The sequence below is a fragment of the Macaca nemestrina genome, chromosome 11 (genome assembly GCF_043159975.1).
Source record: "Macaca nemestrina isolate mMacNem1 chromosome 11, mMacNem.hap1, whole genome shotgun sequence".
Lineage (NCBI taxonomy): Eukaryota > Metazoa > Chordata > Mammalia > Primates > Cercopithecidae > Macaca > Macaca nemestrina.
Window position 1 is genome coordinate 101,100,780 of NC_092135.1, and position 20,712 is coordinate 101,121,491.

General features: G+C 37.6%; 1 protein-coding gene across 12 annotated transcripts in view; it reads left to right on the top strand.

Annotated features, from left to right (window-relative positions):
- Positions 1 to 20,712, top strand: part of LOC105468283 (neurobeachin like 1) — a 211,202-nt gene that overhangs the window by 62,792 nt on the left and 127,698 nt on the right. For 11 of the 12 annotated variants that reach the window (XR_011609986.1, XM_071073225.1, XM_071073223.1 and 8 more), the window contains 3 exons: positions 6,058 to 6,143; positions 11,503 to 11,809; positions 12,743 to 12,849. Coding sequence is in view for 11 of the 12 variants with exons in the window: in XM_071073225.1 (XP_070929326.1) it covers positions 6,058 to 6,143; positions 11,503 to 11,809; positions 12,743 to 12,849 (500 nt within the window). In the remaining variant the exon portion in view is untranslated. The remainder of the gene's footprint in view (positions 1 to 6,057; positions 6,144 to 11,502; positions 11,810 to 12,742; positions 12,850 to 20,712) is intronic. The other variant, XM_071073233.1, reaches the window with a different exon arrangement.

Sequence of the window (20,712 nt, forward strand, 5' to 3'; positions counted from 1 at the left end):
TGGTGGGAGTGGCAGCCCTCATAATCTCTGAATTGCTTTCAGAGTTTTTCTTATCACACATTCAAACTGAATAGCTTTATGGTCTGGTCTATAGAATCCAAGAAGTCCAACCGTCTACCTTCATTCCTTCCCACTTTCTCTGTCCCCTTTAGTTCAAAATGGTAGTGCCTTTTCTGGTATAATCTCATATCCATTCCTGGCCTCACTGAGCTGGCTGATTAAGTCCACTAGTTATACCCATGGTCTGTTTATCAGTCACACCCTCAGTGTTTTCTTTAGAACAATCTTTCTTGTTTGTTTGTTTGTTTTTTGTAATTTGGATAGGCTGCAAATTTTCTAAATCTCAACTTCTGGTTCTTTTGTGTTTAACAGTTTCTTCTTCAGTTTATTTCTGTCTTCTCACATTTTAACTATAAGCAGTGAGAAGGAGAAATTAAGCTGCTCCTTCAACACTTTACTTAGAAATCCCCTTAGCTAAATACCCAATTTCATTGCTTGCTGCACATTCTACCTTCCACAAAACACTAGAACACAGTTCAGCCAAGTTCTTTGCCACTTTTTAGTAAGGATTGCCTTTCCAGTAGTTTTTAATAACATGCTCCTTATTTATGTTTGAGAGCTCAACAGAATTGCCCTGAAGGTCCCTATTTCCAGCATGCACCTCAAAACTCTTACAGCCTCTACCCATTACCCAGTTCTAAAGCTGCTTCTGTATTCTTAGGCCTTTGTTGTAGTAGCACTCTATTTCTTTGTAACAAAATCTGTCTTAGTCTACTTGGGCTGGTATAACAAAATACTATTGATTTGGTGGCTCAAACAACAATACTGGTCATATTAAATTAGTTAGGCAGGGTTCTGTTTTCCTCTATTTTCTGTGAGAGTTGGTTTGAGAATGCTATTATGATTTTCTTAACACTCACCAGCAGATCTGGACCTAGAGATTACCTTGTGGAAAGATTTTGTTTTGTTTTTCATTGAGACAGGATCTTGCTATATTGCTCAGGCTCGTCTTGAATTCCTGAGCCCAAGTGATCCTCCCACCTCCGCCTCCTGAGTAGCTGGGACTATGGGCATGTACTGTTGTGCCCAATGTGAAAAGGTTTTAAATTATAGAGCAAATTTATTTACTAGATAAAGGGCTACTCAGATTTTCTGTTTCTTCTTGTGTTAGTTTTTGTAATTAATGTCTTCCAAGGAATTTGTATTTTTCATCTGTATTATTGAATTTATTGGCATAAAGTTGTTCATAGTATTTCTTCATGTATCCTTCCTAAATCTATGGAATCTAGATTGATGTCTCCTCTTTCATTCCTGACATTGATAATTTACATTTTTCTGTCTTCTTTTTTCTTGATTGGTCTAGCTAGAGGTTTTTAAATTATATTGATCCTGGCACATGCCCATAGTCCTGGCTACTTAGGAGACTGAGGCAGGAGGATCACCTTAGCTCAGGGGTTTGGGGCTGTAGTGCACTATGATTGTGCCTATGAATAGCCACTGCATTCCAGCCTGGGCAACATAGTGAGACCCTGTCTCTTAAAATATTATATTGATCTTGCCAGTGAACTAGCTTTTGATTTCATTGATTTTCCTCTATTGTTTTTTTGTTTCCTTTTTCATTATTTTTTCTATTATCTTTAATATTAACTCCCTCTTAATTGCTCTTCTTTTTCTAGCTTCTTAGGGTGAAAGTTCAATCTTTAGATCTTTATTTAGACCTTTTTTCTAGAATGAACATGAATCATTGCTTTAGTTGTGCCCCACAGATTTTGATATGTTTGTTTTAATTTTATTTAATTAAAACAATTTTTTCTTCATTTGGTTTAAAATATTTTCAAATTCGGGAAATGTTGGTCAAAGGATACAAAATTTCAGTTAGGAAGAATAAATTCAAGAGAGCTACTACGTAACGTTGTGAATGTAGTTAGTAACAATGCATTGTATACTTGAAAATGACTAAGAGTAGCTAAGAGAGGTTACCACAAAAAAAGTTATGTGAGGTAATGTATATGTTAATTAGTTTGATTTAGCCACAATGTATACATATTTCAAAATACCATGTTGTTCATCATAAATGTATGCAATTTGTATTTGTCAATTAAAAAAGATTAAATTAATAAAATGAAAAGGAATGTATTGTTTAATCTGCAAGTGTTTGGGGAGTTTCCAGATCCTTTTTTCTTTCTTTCTTTCTTTCTTTTTTTATTTTTATTTTTTGACATGGGTTCTTACACTGTCACCCAGGCTGGAGTGGTACAGTGGCACAATCTTGGCTCACTGCAGACTCCGCCTCCTGGGTTCAAGCGATTCTTATGTCTCAGCCTCTCGAGTAGCTGGGATTACAGGTGCCCGCCATCACACCCAGCTGATTTTTGTATTTTTAGTAAATATGGGGTTTCACCATGTTGGCCAGGCTGGTCTCCAGTTCCTGGCCTCAAGTGATCCACTCACCTCAGCCTCCCAAAGTGCTAGGATTACAGACATGAGCCTCCACCCCAGCCCTTTTTTTCTTTATGGTAAAAAAAGTGTATATTTGGAATTAACCTGATGGATTCAGTTTAGATGATCCCGGTTGTGTAGGCAATATCAAAAGCCTCATACTCCAGAGGCAGTCTAACATATGCCTTCTCTCCAGCAGGCCTGATCAGGGTGTAGACCTTGGCCACATCATTGTCATAGAGCTTCTTCATGGCCTGTCTGATCAGTTGTTGGCCTTGATATCTACAGTGAACACAAGTGTTTTGCTGTCATCTTTTTCATGGCTGACTTAGTGGCTTAAAGGGATTTTGGTGCTGGCATAGTAGTCAAGTTTGTATCTTCTCCAAGTGTTCCTCTGAGGCTGTTTGGGCTGCCTTTGGAACCATGGTGTTTTGGGCCACCAAAAGGTGGTGATGTGCAGATTGTATGTGTGTGGGGGGTGGGGTGGATGCCTTTTAGCCCTGCCTTCTTGGCCTTCATAACCTTGGCTTTGGCTTTGGCTTTGGGAGGGGCAGGGACCACCTTTCTTTTAATGCCATTTTCATGAAAAGGGTCTCCAGATCTTTTTTTCATTACTTTCTAATATATTTCCATTATGGCAAGAGAAAATACTCTTTATGACTTCAATAAACTTAAACTCATTGAGCTGTATTTTCTTATTTAAATTTATTGAGTTCCACTTTTCATCATGAATAACATTCCTTGCCTTGATTATATTTCTTGCCTACTTTGTCATATACTAATATAGCCACCCAGCAATCTTATGATGAGAATTTGCAATGGTATATGTTTTTATGTCCTTTTTATGTATTATCTTTCTGTGTATCCACTGTGGATGAATGGAACTCTGTCATCTTCTAGCTCTGTGTAAAATCAGAGAATTACTCAGCTTACAGTTTCTTTGTAGTTTTTTGCCGATCTTGTGGGATATCACACTATTGTGTGAGGATAGACACTGAGACACAAAGTGAGCCCTGTGCATATTTCTGGAGCACTTTCTCTGTATAGCTTCCTCCACTCCAGTACTCTGCTTTACAAATTCCAGTTGCCTAGGCCTCTCTGAACTTTGATTTCTGTCTCCTCAACTCAACAAATGACTGTGTTCTTTTAAGGTTCCCCCTTTCCATGTAGTAGTTCGGAAAGTGTCTCCAAACAGGAATCTGTGTGATCCTTGTGCTTACTTTGTTTTCCTTCTTGTGTGTATCACAGTTCTGTGACCCAGTTTCTGGAACTGATTTTCTCCAGTTTTCTAGTTGTTTATAGCTGAAAGCCATGTGTAGTACCAGTTATTCCCATATAGCTGGAACTTCTTAATTTTTTAATTATAAGTTTCTATCCAGGTTACCTCAAAGCTGTTTCTTTTTGGTAACATTTGTTATTGGAAGTAATTTTATTGTTATAGTCTTGTCCCAGTGTGTAATGACATATGCAAAAGGGTGTTCATAACAGCATCAAAAGAAAGGGGAAAAGCATGGTGGTTTATCAAGAGAGAACTGGTTAAGTGAAGGTAACACATTGTAGCGGTGTATGCCTCTAGTCATTACAAAAAATGAATGAGGCAGATGTATCTGTTAAGATGTAATAATGTCCAGGCTGGACGCAGTGGCTTACCCTTGTACTCCCAGCACTTTGGGAGGCTGAGGTGGGCAGATCACCTGAGCCCAGGAGTTTGAGACCAGCCTGGACAACATTGCAAAACCCTGTCTCTACACAAAAATACAAAAAATTAGATGGTCATGGTAGTGTGTGCCTGTAGTCCCAGCTACCTGGGAGGCTGAGATGGAAGAATCACATGAGCCCAGGCAGCCAAGGATGCAGTGAGCTGTGATTGCCCTTTAGCCTGGGCAATAAAGTAAGACCCTGTCTCAAAAAAAAAAAAAAAAAAAAAAAAGTAGAAAGATGTAGTAATATCCAGAATATATTAAGTTAAAAAGCAAAAAAAGTTGATGCAGGAGTATATTTATGTACTATGTACTTTTTTTTTTTTTTTTTTTTTTTTTTTTGAGGTGAAGTGTTGCTCTGTCACCCAGGCTGGAGTACAGTGGCACAATCTTAGCTCACTGCAACCTCTGCCTCCTGGGTTCAAGAGATTCTCCTGCCTCAGCCTCCTGAGTAGCTGGGATTACAGGTGCCCGCCACCACACCTGGCTAATTTTTGCAATTTTAGTAGAGGTGGGGTTTCACCCTGTTGGCCAGGCTGGTCTTGAACTCCTGACCTCAGGTGATCCACCCGCCTCGGCCTCCCAGAGTGGTGGGATTACAGGTGTGCAAGGCAGTGGTAGTGTCGTGGGTTGAGGAATAGATTAAAGGGAAACTTACATTTCCTTGTCAGGTTTGTTTGTTTTTGTTTTGTTTTGTTTTGTTTTTTGAGACAGAGTTTCACTCTTGTTGCTCAGGCTGGAGTGCAATGGCGTGATCTCAGCTCACTGAAACCTCTGCCTCCCAGGTTCAAGTAATTCTCCTGCCTCAGCCTCCTGAGTAGCTGGGATTACAGGCATGTGCCACCACACCCGGCTAATTTTTTTGTATTTTTAGTAGAGACGGGATTTCTCCATGTTGGTCAGGATGGTCTCGCTCTCCTGACCTCGTGATCTGCCTGCCTTGGCCTCGCAAAGTGCTAGGATTACAGGCGTGAGCCACTGCGCCCGGCCCCTTGTCAGGTCTTTATGCTGCTTTTTCTTTGTTGTATGCATGTATAGCCTGGTTTTTTTTAAAAACAAACAAACAAACAAACAATAAAATAATTTATACTTTTAAAAGAAATCTTGCTATTGGTACCAGAATTTTAGAACATTAGCCCTGGAGTGGACTCAGGAAATCTTTTTGTCCAACTCTTTCATTCTGTAGTGGACTAGTTATGGTCAATTTTTACCAATGAGAGGTCTGATAGTCTTAGTAAAGAGACGTCTAGGCTGGGCGCGGTGGCTCACTCCTGTAACCCCAGCACTTTGGGAGGCTAAGGCGGGAAGATCACCTGAGGTCAGGAGTCCGAGATCAGCCTGGCCAACATGACGAAACACCGTCTCTACTAAAAATACAAAAATTAGCTGGGCGTGGTGGCAGGCACCTGTAATCCCAGCTACTCCAGAGGCTGAGGCAGGAGAATTGCTTGAACCTGGGAGGCGGAGATCGCAGTGTGCTGAGATCGCACCACTGCACTCCAGCCTGGGCAATACAGTGAGACTCCATCTCAAAGGGAAAAAAAAGAGAGAGACGTCTAATTTTATGCCAGGTTTGAGTTAGTTTCTAGCCCTGTCAGTTAGTGGTCATGTGACTTCAGGCAAGATACTAACTTCTGACCTTCCTTTTTCTCATATATAAATGGGGGCCAAATATCATCCTTATATGGAGAATTATGAGAACTCAGTGAGACGACGTGAATACCTAAAATGCTATCTGGTAGATGGCTTCTCTTTTCTTTTCCTAAGCCAAAATGCATATCAACCTTGGCTTTTAACACAGATTAGCCTTTTCACAAATAGTTCTTCGCATTTGCATCAGACATTTCCTAGAGATAAATCATATTGTGAAAGACAAATCTTATTTATTTATTTATTTATGGGTGTGTTATATTTACAGAATGTTTTCAGGAAAGTGAACATCTCAAGGAAAGTCTTAAATGTTGCTTATTGCATCTTTTTGGAGCCATTGTAGCCGGTGGGCAGGTAAGGAAAATGTTGAAATTTAATATATACAATTATAATTAACAGTGCAAAAAGCTTTCCATGGATTGTTTAGTATGTTCTTTGTCTTTTTATAATTTCATTCACCAAATATTGAACTTATATATTGTAACTAATCTGCGTCTTTTATTTTCCAAAAAACCTAAGTAATATTTAGCACTGACAATAAAATTACTGAATAAATAAACAAATTTAACAATTTTTGGTATTGTAAGTTCTTATTTACGTTAGCTTTCAAGCACTAGTTTTTATTTCAGATGATAGAGGAAGTCAGCTTCATCAGTCCACTTGATGAAATCAAAGTCTCGTAGTTTGGTTTCTAAACACACCAATTTATTCACTCTCCTGTGTACCTATAATACTGAATGTATTTTTGTAAGTTTATATTTTTTTTCAACAAATCCAAGTAGTGTTTTAAAATTTACAGAAAAGAATTTCTAGTTTTTTTTTTTTTTTTTTTTTTTTTAAGGTAAGCATCTAAGTGCTGTCATAAACTTTTCTGTTTTTGTTTTTTGAAATGGGGTCTCACTGTGTTTCCCAGGCTGGAGTGCAGAGGTGCAATTATTGGCTCAATGCAACCTCTGCCTCTCAGGTTCAAGCGATCCTCCCACTTCAGCCTCCCAAGTAGCTGGGAATACCGGCACACACCACCATGCCCAATTAATTTTTGTATTTTTAGCAAACACGAGATTTTTTCCATATTGCCCAGGCTGGTCTTGAAGTGCTGGGCTCAGGTGATCTGCCCACCTCGGCCTCGCCAAGTGCTGGAATTACAGGCGTGAGTCCCCCATGCCCGACCACTGTCATAAACTTTGAATATAAATTCTAGTTGACAAAAGGATTATAGTTCAGAAAGTATGTTCTTATACGTGTGTTTTCTTAAACCACACAGTTTAGATCAGAGGTTCCTAACACTTGTTATACTTTTTATACCACATATCCCTTTGGCAATCTGATAAAGCCCTTTGTCAGAATGTTTTAAATGCCTCAAATAAAGGAAACCAATTATACTGAAATGCAGTTACTAAAATATTAATAAAACAAATCTGTGACATAGCAATATGTGCTTCTTTATAATACATTAAATTTAAAAAGCTATAACAGCAAGTCTAGAAACTAATGTAACTTCCAAGAAGAAATTAGCATAAATGATATTTTGAGAGACTGTAACAGCTGTAATAAATGAAAATGCATATAATTTTTACTGATGACAAAATCACAAGTTTGTTTTGTTTTGTTTGTTGTTGTTGTTTTGAGACAGGGTTTTTTTCTGCTGCCCAGAGTGGAGTGCAGTGGCTCTGTCATGGCTCACTGTAGCCTTGACCTCCTGGCTCAGTCAGTTCTCCCACTTCAGCCTCCTAAGGAGCTGGGACTACAGGCACATGCCACCACACCCAGCTAATTTTTGTATTTTTGTAAAGATACTCTTTTGCCATGTTGCCCAGGTTGAGCAATTCCTAGCTCAAGCAACCTGCCCACTTCAGACTCCCAAAGTGCTGGGATCACAGGTGTGAGTCAACTGTGCCTAACCAACAAAATCACAAGTATTATTTCTACTACTGTGCTTTTGTTGCTTACATTTAAATTTGAAGGAAATACTCAATTTTAGTTAGAGATTAGTAGAAATTAAGATATCTGGTTTTTTTCCATCCAAGTTTATAGATCTCCATAATTCCCTCCCTCTATCCCTCTGTTTCTTTCTCTATTTTAGATCAAAAGTGTTTATCTTCTCTTTTTTAACCAGCAGTTTTTTCTTTCACATTAAACATTCTCTTACTAACATCAGTGTACTATGTTCTTAATATTGTTGAACCAAATTACATATTTAAATTATAATTTTAAAAACTTAGAAACCTGTATTTTTTAAAACTTAAGTAAATTTTATTTAAAGATACAAAATTATGCCAATAATATACTAGGCATATTACCTTATTATTTTGGGCATTTAGGAGGAAGTCCTTGTCTACATTCAGGAGATTGAGACCATCCTGGCTAACACAGTGAAACCCTGTCTCTACTAAAAATACAAAAAAAATTTAGCCAGGCATGGTGGCGGGCGCCTGTAGTCCCTGCTACTCGGGAGGCTGAGGCAGGAGAATGGCGTGAACCCGGGAGTCAGAGCTTGCAGTGAGCCAAGATCGTGCTCCGTCTCAAAAAAATAAAAAATAAAACATAAAAAAAGAGTTTCCTGTCTGTTGGTACTGATGCAGTTCCCCTTTCCTCCTTGTTTTTGCTCTGTTTTGTTTTCTCTCTGTATTATCATTTTCTTTTTTTCATGGCCCTTATGCTCAATGGCCTTTTTAAAAAAAATACTTTTATCCTTTTTACCCTTGTACCTTGTTAGCCTCCAGAGCACTACTGAAATTTCCATTTCTTTGTTTTATTTGTCCTGTCCTTTTTATTTTTTGGCACCTAGCCAGAGTCCCTAGTTAGGTTTCCAGGTGGACTATTTGACTTTCTCCTCTTCCCCCTAGTAGAAGAAAAGAGTCTCCTTGTAGTGAGAGGGGTGGTGACCAGAATCTTGTTTTTCAGTGTAAGTTTGCTTAATCACATTCCAGTATTAGCTGATTTCCTTCATTTGGGTCATTATCTCCCCATTTCTATCATTTCTCTACTACAGTGAAAAAAATGAATAAGTATACAGGAATGAAAATGGAAGTGGCATTGTTATGACTAATGTAGAAATTGATTGGATCCCCTTCTCTTTTTGAAAACAGAGAGACTTGTTCTTGTTAGTGCCTAGGGGTAGTCAAGCCCCGAGAGACCTCCATAATGAAACCTAACACTAAAATCAAGTAGATACTGGAAGTCCAATTTATTATTTTATGTACCAAAAATCCTTGTGATCCAGGCACAACTATAGTGGGATTTCTATCAAAGTTGGAAAGTTGTTTGTTGAATATGGCATTAGTACAAGGGTGTTTCGATGAATTGAATATATAAAGGCTAAAGAATGGTCATGATGTCAGGCCGGGCGCGGTGGCTCAAGCCTGTAATCCCAGCACTTTGGGAGGCTGAGACGGGCGGATCGCGAGGTCAGGAAGTCGAGAGCAGCCTGGCTAACACGGTGAAACCCTGCCTCTACTAAAAAATACAAAAAAAAACTAGACGGGCGAGGTGACAGGCGCCTGTAGTCCCAGGTATTCGGGAGGCTGAGGCAGGAGAATGGCGTGAACCCGGGAGGCGGAGCTTGCAGTGAGCTGAGATCCGGCCACTGCACTCCAGCCTGGGCGGCAGAGCGAGACTCCATCTCAAAAAAAAAAAAAAAAAAAAGAATGGTCATGATGTCATAAAGATCAGAAAAATCAAAGTCTGATTACTGGTTTCCTTTCCCAAAGCATCATATCTGGGCTTCCCATTGGCATATTTGAAACCTGTTCTGTTTTGTGTTATGTTGAAAACAAAGATTTTGGAGCCAGACTGACCTAGGTTTGAGTGTCCATCTCTAACTAGTTGTGTGACCTTGGATAAACTAATTACATATGTTTCAGTTTATTAATTTATAATACAGAAATAGTAACATTTGTGAGATATTTGTAAGGACTAAATGACATAATATATGTACAGCACTTAAAGTATTTGTACTTTTAAAAAGTAAGTAAATAACAGTTTTATCAGTTAGATCTATGATTTGCTGTATGTAGCAGTTAATAAAATTAAAACAGCTTAAGTTACTTTTCTAATTAAAAACAAAGTAATAAACAATTCAGAGTTAATCTGGTGCCTCTGGGATCTTCAGGGACTCAGTTTTCTTTTGAATGTCAATCTTTCATGCTTACTATTCTGTTTCATGCTGCAAGATAGCTTCTAGAGTTCTGGCCATTATGTTCACATTTGGGGCTCTAAGATAGAGGGGGTAAAGAAGAAGGATGCAAACGGCATGTGTCAAGTATCTTTTAAAGAGATACTGAGGCTGGGCATGGTGGATTACTCCTATAATCCCAGAACTTTGGGAGGCCGAGGTGGCAGGATCTCTTGAGCCCCAGAGTTCAAGACGAGCATGGGCAATACAGGGAGACCCTGTCTCTATAAAAAAGTTTTGTTGTTTTTAATTAGTCAGGTATGATGGTGCACACCTGTGGTCCCAGCTACTCAGGAGGCCAAGGCAGGAGGATCACTTGAGTCTGGATAGTTGAGGCTGCAGTGAACCGTGATCATGTCACTATATTTCAATGTGGGTGACAGAGGAAGACCTTGTCTGAAAAAAATAAAAGCAAAATAAAGAGATACTGAAAAGTTGACACTCCCTGTCTTTTGATCTATTTTGTCAAACTTGATCATATGACTGTGGAGAAGGAAAACATGTCCACATAAAAAATGTAATACAACTTGCTTCCCTAGCCTCCTTAGCAGCAGGGGAGGCTAGGAAATGTGAATTTATTCTGGGTGGTCATGTGTCCAGGAAAACATCAGTTTCTCTGAATAAGGAAGGTGAAGGAGATTGAATGTTGGGTGGGCCATTAGCAGTTTCTTCCATAGTAGTAAATATTGTTGTTGATATTATATATTATATTGATAATTATTGATGAAAACAATCCTAATGGCTTAAGTGCTATTTCAGGTAATTTTGCATAACTATGTTCTGTTTCATTATGTCATAATTTGACAATTTAGGGCAATACATATTGTTTATTTCTGTGTTTTTCTGGTCACCTTGACATATAGCTACCAATTACTTAGTGTATGGAATTTCAGAAGTATGTTTGTAGAATCAAAACCAAACCAGTCATCTTATATATTTAAATCAGTTGTGATGGATTTTCTGTAACCAACCTGAAAACCTGAGAGACAGTTAATCGATTTGAGGTTGTTTTTTATTTGTTTCATTTTGCCTAAGAAATCCAGGTTTAGGCAGTTCTGGGTTGGTATAGTAACTCAATAAGAACATCAAGGACTGAGGTCCTTCAATATTCCTATTCTTTCTGTAGCCTGCTACTTTAATCTTGGACTTATCTCTTCATGATATAAAAGTGGCTGCAAGCATTATGTCTACATTCTAGACAGGAAAAGGTGAAAAGCCCAAGGGCAAAGGGTCCTTCCCTTTTTATTTATAAAGTGATACCCTCTTCATAGGCTACTACCATATGTCCTTAACCAGAACTATATCACATGGCTACCCTTAGCCACAAGAGAGAGTGTAAAGTGAGTTTTCTGAGAGGAAGGGAAGATTTAATATGTATGAACCACTAGCAGTGTCTATTAGAGTATCTGTTACAAATTTTTATGTGTTTATTTATTAAAAGAAAAGGTTGCCTGCAGATGTATTAAATTCTCATTGTTGCAAACATACAGAACTCTTCATTAGGTTTAGTTTTCATTTTTATTGTCTCTAATATTTCAGAGGAATGCTTTACAAGCAATTTCTCCAGCCACTATGGAAGTTCTTATGCGAGTTTTGGCAGACTGTGATTCCTGGGAGGATGGAGATCCTGAAGAAGTGGGTAGGAAGGCAGAACTAACTCTGAAGTGCCTTACAGAAGTGGTACATATCCTTCTCAGTAGCAATTCTGATCAGCGTCAAGTGGAAACCAGTACTATTCTGGAGAACTATTTTAAATTGCTAAATTCAGATCATTCAGCTTTACCTAATCAAAGAAGGTCCAGACAGTGGGAAAACCGATTTATTGCTCTACAGATCAAAATGCTGAGTAAGTATTACATAATGACAACTTTTTCTGAGTCTGTTTTTAATTTTCATATCTACCACTTTCTCTTGAAATACAAGGCCGTTGTATGGAAAGCATTGATTGTTTAATTCAGATATCATGTGAATGCTTAGACTTTGACTTCAAAATAATTTTTATAGAATTGATGTGTTTGTTATACCCTCTTTGCTTTAACAATAACAAAGTCAAGTCTTTATATTGTTTTGACAGTGTAATCTCCTAAATGCATCAATGTTAAAAAGAAAATTAGCTATGACTTTGAAATTCTAGGAAAAGTAAATTTTCAGAAAGCACCATTTGTAGTAACCTATGATAAAGAGTCCCATACAATCAATTTTGTATGTGCCTCTATAACATCTCTGTAGAGGTCACTTCAAAAATCTGCCCTTTCTCTAGAGGGCCTCTGTTTTTGTTTCTTTTTTTCCTCAGAGGCTGTGTGTGTGTGTGTGTGTGTGTGTGTGTGTGTGTGTGTGTGTTTCTCTTCCCTTCTCTTTGTGTTGGTTGTTTTGTGTCATTCTGCTTATTTATCTCTGTCTCTCTGCTCTGCAAGCTCCTTCACCAGTATATTATGATTTCTTATTGTATTCCTATGTAAGGTTGTTAAATACAAATATTATTAACTGATAGTTCCTTATAGAAATAAAATGTTTTAATTAGCACTAAACTAGGAAATTCAGATAGTAAAAAGAAAATTCTTTATATCCTGCCACCCACTCATAACAAACATTAATGGTTTGGTGTATAGCTTCTAAAGGCATGAAAATGCTTTTATGTGTTTTTGTGTGTTAGTGTCATTTAAAAAATACTGAACATCAAAATTGTTTTAAAAATTAAAAAGAAAAATGATTAGAGTAAATGTTTGTATGATCCCAAATTTTCACTTTTACATGGATGATTTTCTTTTTATTTTCCTAGATACCATCACAGCCATGTTAGATTGTACAGATAGGCCTGTTCTTCAGGCCATTTTTCTTAACAGCAATTGCTTTGAACATCTCATACGACTGCTACAGAACTGCAAGGTATTTTTCTATTATTGTTGTTGTCTTTGATTTTAAGAAACTATTTTTTGTTTTTGTTTTAATTCACATTTGAACATATTTTTACTAATTTTTATACTTAATCTCTGTTTGCATTTAATTACATAACCAAGTTTTATCTTGAATTGAAACTAGTATTAAATCACTCATAATTGTCTAAATACTTTAAAGGTAGTCAAACTGGAATTTCTTTGTATGGGAAGAATTTCAGTTCATGAAGTATATTATTTTCATTCCATCCAGAAATATCCTTGAGGCCCTTTAAGTAATTAGTTGCTTCGGAGCTCTTCTATTTGTGTCTGAATGTACTAAGACGAGTCTTTGAAAAACAGTTGTTTCTCATGGAAACACTGTCTTCTACCACAGTTTGTAGACCCCAAGTTACATATCCTATAAATACAGGCCACTGATTATAGGGAGTATTATATAAAACATGTGGATTGCTTGGTGCAAACCTATTACTCCAACTCAAATTGTATGTCATTCACTGAATAATGTTTTTGTATAAGAAATAGCTTTTCTTTTTTTTTTTGAGATGGAGTCTCACCCTGTTGCCAGGCTGGAGACCAGTGGTGCAATCTGCAACCTCCACCTCCTGGGTTCAAGCAATTCTCCTGCCTTAGCCTCCTGAGTAGCTGGGATTACAGGCACGCACCACCATGCCCAGCTAATTTTTTGTATCTGTAGTAGAGATGGGGTTTCACCATGTTGGCCAGGATGGTCTGCATCTCTTGACCTCGTGATCCACCCACCTCAGCATCCCAAAGTGCTGGGATTACAGGCATGAGCCACCACGCCTGGCCAAGACATAGCTTTTTAATTAAATGATTTATTTAACCAATATTTATTGTGTGCCAATTGTGTATCAGACACTTTTCTTTTGAGGTCACAAAATATATATTGTCTTCATAATGACTATAAATTAGGCAAGAAGTTACAGAGCGAGAGTTTCAGTTTAGTTCTTTTTGACTTCATGACCATTGTTCCTAACTTTTACACTATGTAATGACCCAAATGATGATTTTGGGTGTTTATTTCCATTCTTCTCTCCAAATATGTGATATTTTTGCATAATTTAAATAAAATTCATAAATGATTTGGTGCCCTTTCAGGGTCAAATAACATTTTTTATTACAATTAAAGTAATACATACTCATTGCAAATGGAAACATTGATAGCATATTGATTCTCCCATACAATAATTAATTCCAAAATTGTTGCTCATAGATGAAAACTGGTAATTCCCATATTTCCTAATGTAAAAATATGTATTTCTATTAATGAAAAAGATCCCACATCAAGCTGAATAATATCAATAGGATACTTTTGTAAATATGGTTTTGATAGCTCAAAATCATATTATAGCACTAATACAGACAGAATTTTGAAGCAACTAACTACTTGATAACCTTTCCATTATCAGTGTCAACCTTTTCTGCAGTTGTTCAGAGGTTGTGGAAGTTAATGCAGACTTGTAGAAACTTTATTATGTTTGTAAGTGAATTTTGCACAATGTACGATTGTATTTTGTAGCAAAACAGAATTTTGATGCCAAAATATGAAATATAGAGAACAGACTTCTTCAAACATTAAAAAAAGATTTGTTTCTGAAATGTCAACACACTCATCTTTTCTACATTCATCTTTTTTGCTGTGTATCACTGTGGCCACTCTTTAGTCTTTCTAGAATATTACCCTTTCTAAAAATACTGGCATTCTCTGTTTGGTTCTAGGCTCTTTTTTCCAACCTTTCTTAATTTGCTTATCCTTTGGATGTCTCCATTTTGGATGTGTGGCTTTCGATATCATCTGTAATACCCAAATTTCTTCCTGTTAGTTCAGCTCTGTCGAGGAATTCCACTTGAATGTCTCTCAAAAATCTCAAATATGCCACATCTAAAATGGAACAGTTCATCCCTTACTCTTTTGTCTCCCCTTTCTTATTCCTACAGCTGCTTAAGTTGCTCAGGCTGGAGTGTGGTGGTATGATCTCAGCTCACTGCAACCTCTGGCTACTGGGTTCAAGCGATTCTCCTGCCTCAGCCCCCCAAATAGCTGGGATTACAGGTGCCCGCCACCACGCCTGGCTAATTTTTGTATTTTTAGTAGAGAAGGGGTTTCACCATGTTGACCAGGTTGGTCTCGAACTCCTGACCTCAGGTTATCAGCCTGCCTCAGCCCCTAGAAATTCTGGGATTATAGGCGTGAGCCACCATGCCCAGCTTGCTTTTCCTATATTTTTAATTTAAGTCAAAGGCACCGTTATCTACCCAGTTTCTCAAAGGAGAAACTTGGAAATCAGTCTCGACTTTTCCTGATCTCTCATCTCCCACATCTGCTTATGTCACCAAAGTTGACAATTTTCATTTTTCAAACGTTTCTCAAATACAGCCTTTTATTCCCACTGTCATTGCTTTATTTCAGGCTTTAATTTTTTTGCCAGATTATTGCAACATTTTGTTGTTTTCTCCTTTTTCACTCTTTTTTTTAAGACAGTCTTGCTCTGTCGCCCAGGCTAGAGTGCAGGCGCAGTCTCTGTTCACTGAACCTCCACCTCCCAGGTTCAAGAAATTCTCCTGCCTCAGCCTCCCAAGTAGCTGGGATTATAGGTGCCCGCCACCGCGCCCAGCTAATTTTCATATTTTTAGTAGATACGGGGTTTCACTACCTTGGCCAGGCTTGTCTGGAACTCCAGACCCCGTGATTCACCCGCCTTGGCCTCCCAAAGTGCTGGGATTACAGGCGTGAACCACTGCGCCCAGCCCATTTTCACCCTTATCCTCTTCTACACTGAAGCCAAAACTATCTTTTTGATACATCAACGTTATCATATCAATCCTTTGCTTAAGATGTTTTCCCAAACTATGAAAAATTCTAGTGATTTTAAAATATCCATACCATGACTTGTACAAGGCTCTAAGACATCTGACTCAAGGCCTGCCTCTTAAGCGTTTCTTACAAAGACCCTTATTAAACCCTTCATGTTTTCTTATTCATGCTTTTAAAATCTATCTCTTTGATGCTTTTATAGCTACTTGAAATAATTTCTTTTTTACTCTTTTAAAAAAATCACTACATAATATTTTCTGATGCTGCTGGGTCTAGATGGATACATATTAGTATCTTTTACAAGTTTGTGAGGTGACAAACGTTTTGTGTTTCATACTCAACTGTGGTCTGTTTGAAGGCAAGCAGGCTGATTTTAATCTCTTCTCTCCCATCATTGGGTATTTGGCACTCAGTAGAAACTTAATAAATAAAATTGAATTGATTAAATTTGCGGTTGGTTGCCTAGCACAACAGGATTATGCTAGGGTAGGGAAGCAGAATAAATATCAAAAGCAAAATGTGTTTGGTTTAAAAATTTGCTTGGCTGCACAACTCTCTGCCAAAGAAGGGGCATAAAAATGCTTTTCCTCTTCCCTTTTCATCTTTACTTTATAGCCAGTATTTTAGAATCTAAAACTCAGGCTTATTTTAAAAGTATTAGAACAGCTACATCATGTATTATAAAAAATAAACTCCAATGGGAGACTACCCTCCTTTTATGTATAACTACGTTACAAATTTTAAATTATTATGCTATGTATTGGAATATGATTAATTTGAAAATTAGGATTCATTACAATTTTTTTCACTACCGATAAGTCTTTACTTAGTCATTGTATCTTCCCAGGGAAAGGAGAAGGGAAGGGAAAAGAGTCAGCATCTATATTGCAAAATGATTAGGAAATGGGAAAGGAAGTATCCAGTACAGCAAAATCAACTGTCAAATAAACCCCTCAGTGATGGGGTCACCAAAGCCCAAAGGAGCTCAGTCCCTGCAGTTAAGGAATGAGGGGAAGGGATCAGGAAAAGAACACACTGGTACTCTCCCTCTTTCCCCATAAATTCAAGATTTCACACAAAGCTTTGGTTTCTAGCAGTAAACATGGAGTTATATCCTTCTATCTCCTATTAAACAATCTTGTGACCACTTTGACCTAAGTTTCTTATACCCCCATAAAATTTCCAGAGTGACTTGGATATGCATTCATATTCCCTTTCTTGCCCTCCTGACCCCGCTTTCTACATGGAAGGCCCCCAATTGTTTCTGTCTGCTTTAAGATTAAAGATTAAGTAGGTTCGACCCATCCAAAATACAGCAGTGTCCTAAGTATTTGACATGAATCACATCAAGAAAAGGTCTTGACTTGCGAGACTGCGAACTAGGGATGGAGAGTCCCTAGCTGCTTCTGGATGTTTGCATAAATTATTTAAGAATTGCAGAGATACCCCAAGAATTAACCATGTATATGTGTGGGTGAATAGGTTTCTTTTGGAGTAGGGGAATATAAAAGAGGGCAGAGTAGGAGACAAGTTTTCAGGACAAAAGATCTGGTCCAGTAGGTAACAGGGTAAGGAGAACAGAAAAGAAAGGATGGTTCAAGATTCTTACTTTAGGCCAGACGTGGTGGCTCACACCTGTCATCCCAGCACTTTGGGAGGCTGAGGCAGGCAGATCACCTGAGGTCAGGAGTTCGAGATCAGCCTGGCCAACACGGCGAAACCCCGTCTCTATTAAAAATACAAAAATTAGCCGGACATGGTGGCATGCTCCTATAATCCCAGCTATTCGGGAGGCTGAGGCAAGAGAATCACTTGAACCCTGGAGGTGGAGGTTGCAGTGAGCCGAGATCACCCCACTGCACTCCAGCCTGGGCGACAGAGTAAGACTCCATCTCATAAATAAATAAATAAATAAAAGATCCCCACTTTGTTTCAAGTCTTTTTGCCTGTTGCAGAAAAGATGTCAAAGATGCTTTAGCTATTTTTCTCTCAATACAAAAAAGAAGCTTGTAAACAGTAAAACCCTAAAGGAATATGGAGAGAAACCAACAAATATTTGCCATCTAGCGATCACCAACTCAGCGAAGTCCTCTGAAGCTCAAACAAATACATTAACTAGAGGCAGGTGGCATTTAAGAGAGACGAGAACCTAGGATCAGACACACACCACAAAATTAGGGGTCAGTTTAACAAACCTAAGCTCTAAAATGCAAAAGAAGCATATTCAGCTTCGTAAATCTTAAGGGTCAGTCTTATGTTACAATTTGAAACCACATTTTAAAGGCAATTACTTCTTTTTGCAGAATCAAATGTTTTGACCATTTTTCTCTAGGACATCGTGGATGTTGCAGTAGAGGAAATGCCTGTGTTCAGATGAATAAATTTACTGAATCTCTGCTTTTGTCTCTTTTCTAAAAGTGATTCTTCTCATTTTCTGTTTTAACCTTATAAAGAATAAAATTTAATTGATTAGAAATATTTTCCTTTGCCATTTTGAGAAAAATGTTTTAAAGTCAAATTTCAGGAAAATCTTTCTTTAACAATGAACATATCTTGCATCAGCTACTGATGGGGCATAATTTTAAAATAGGCATGTTGAAGTTTATTTTCTGATATATGGATTGATTTTTTAAAGGCATATTTAAATTAATTATTACCCACATAACTGGCTTGAATGTTTGGCTGTAATTTATTTCACCTTACAAGCTCTCATGTAAGAAATGGCACATCTTTAAAAAAAACTTTTTTTATAGATTTAGGAGGTTCAAGTGCAGTTTCGTTACATGGATATATTCCATGAACTCTAGATTTTTAGTGTACCCATTGCCCAAATAGTGAACATTATATCCAATAGATAACTTTTCAACCTCGAGCCTCCTTTCACCCTACCTTTCAGAGTCTCCAGTGTCTGTTACTCTACTTTGTATGTTCAAGTGTACCCATTGATTAGCTCCCACTTATAACTAAGAGCATCCAGTAGAAGTAGCATTTTTTTGTTTGTTTTTTCGTTTTTGTTTTTGTTTTTTTTTGAGACGGAGTCTCGCTCTGTCGCCCAGGCTGGAGTACGGTGGCCAGATCTCGGCTCACTGCAAGCTCCGCCTCCTGGGTTTACACCATTCTCCTGCCTCAGCCTCCCGAGTAGCTGGGATTACAGGCACCTGCCACCTCGCCTGGCTATTTTTTTTGTATTTTTTAGTAGAGACGGGGTTTCACCATGTTAGCCAGGATGGTCTCAATCTCCTGACCTCGTGATCCGCCTGTCTCGGCCTCCCAAGGTGCTGGGATTATAGGCTTGAGCCACTGCGCCTGGCTGAAGTAGCATTTTTTTACTTTTAAGGTAAAGCTTAATTTTTCTCATTATGAAAATATTCTTTTTGTTTTATAGGCAAAAAGGTAAATATAGAAAAATAAAATAAATTATATATGATTATTTCTAGTCTGTAGACATTTTTAAAGTCTTTTTAAAAATAATTGTGGGGCTAGGCACGATGGCTCATGCCTGTAATTCCAGCACTTTGGGAGGCCAAGGCGGGTGGACCAGTTGAGATCAGGAGTTCGAGACTAGCCTGGCCAACATGGTGAAACCCTGTCTCTACTGAAAATACAAAAAAATTAGCCAGGTGTCATGGCGCATGCCTGTAATCCCAGCTACTTGGGAGGCTGAGGCAAGAGAATCGCTTGAACCCAGGAGGCAGAGGTTGCAGTGAGCCTAGATCACACCACTGCACTCCAGCCTGGGCAACAGAGTAAGACTCTGTCTTAAGTAAATATAATAAAATAAAATAAAATAATTATGTTAAAATTATATGATATAAAAATTTAGCATCTTAACCATTTTTTATTGTATACTTCAGTGGTGTTAAATACATTTACATTATTGTGCAGCCCATCTCCAGAACTCTTCATCTTGTAAAATGGAAACTCTATACCCATTAAACAGCTGCCTGGTTTCCCCTCTCGTCAGCCCCTGGAAACCACTATTCTACTTTCTGTGTCTATGAATTTGACTACTCTAGATACCTCATAAAGTTGGAATCATATAGTATTTGTTCTTCAATGACTGCCTTATTTCACTTAGCATAATGTTGTCAAGATTCATCCATGTTGTAGCATGTGTCAGAATTTCCTTCCTTTCTAACACTGAATAATATTCCATTGTATGTAAATACCACATTTTGCTTATTCATCCATCAGTGGACATTTGGGTTACGTCCACCTTTTGGCTACTGCTGTGAATGTGGGTATACAAATATCTCTTCAAGATATCATTTTCAGTTCTTTTGGGTATATACTCAGAAGTAGGATTATTAGATATATGATAATTCACTTTTGAATATTTTTTGAGGAACTTTTATGTTGTTTTCCATAGTAAGTACCATTTTATATTCTTAACAACAGTGCACAAAGTTTCCAATGTCTACACATCCCTGCCAGCACTGGTGGTGTTTTTTTTTCTTTTTTGATAGTAGCGGTCCTAATGGGTATGAAGTAGTATTTCATTGTGTTTTTGATTTGCCTTCACTAATGATTAGTGATATTGAGCATCCATTTTGTGTGCTTATTGGCCATTTGTATATCTTTTTTGGAGAGATGTCTGTTCAAGTCCTTTGCCCATTTTAAAATCAGATTTATTATTGTCTTGTTGATTTGTGAAGTCTTTTTTATTATGCATTGTTAACACTAGTGTGAGCATTTGATGCATATAATTTTGTACTTTTGTTTCATTTAAGATATTTCATTATTTTCATGTGCCATAATTTTAATGTCTACATAATATTGTATTAAGTGGATGTACCATAATTTACTTAATTCCACCGGCTAGTAGAAACAATTTGTTTCCAGAATAGAATTTTACTTCCAGTAGAATTACTAGGTCATAGGACATACACTTTTCTTATTTGTTTTTTAAATTAGGGAGCAGAACATTGTATAAAAACAAGTTGTAACTTGTTGGAAAATATAGAAAAGTAGAAAAATAGCAGAAATATGGTTAAGGTTCTTGATATGTATGCAATT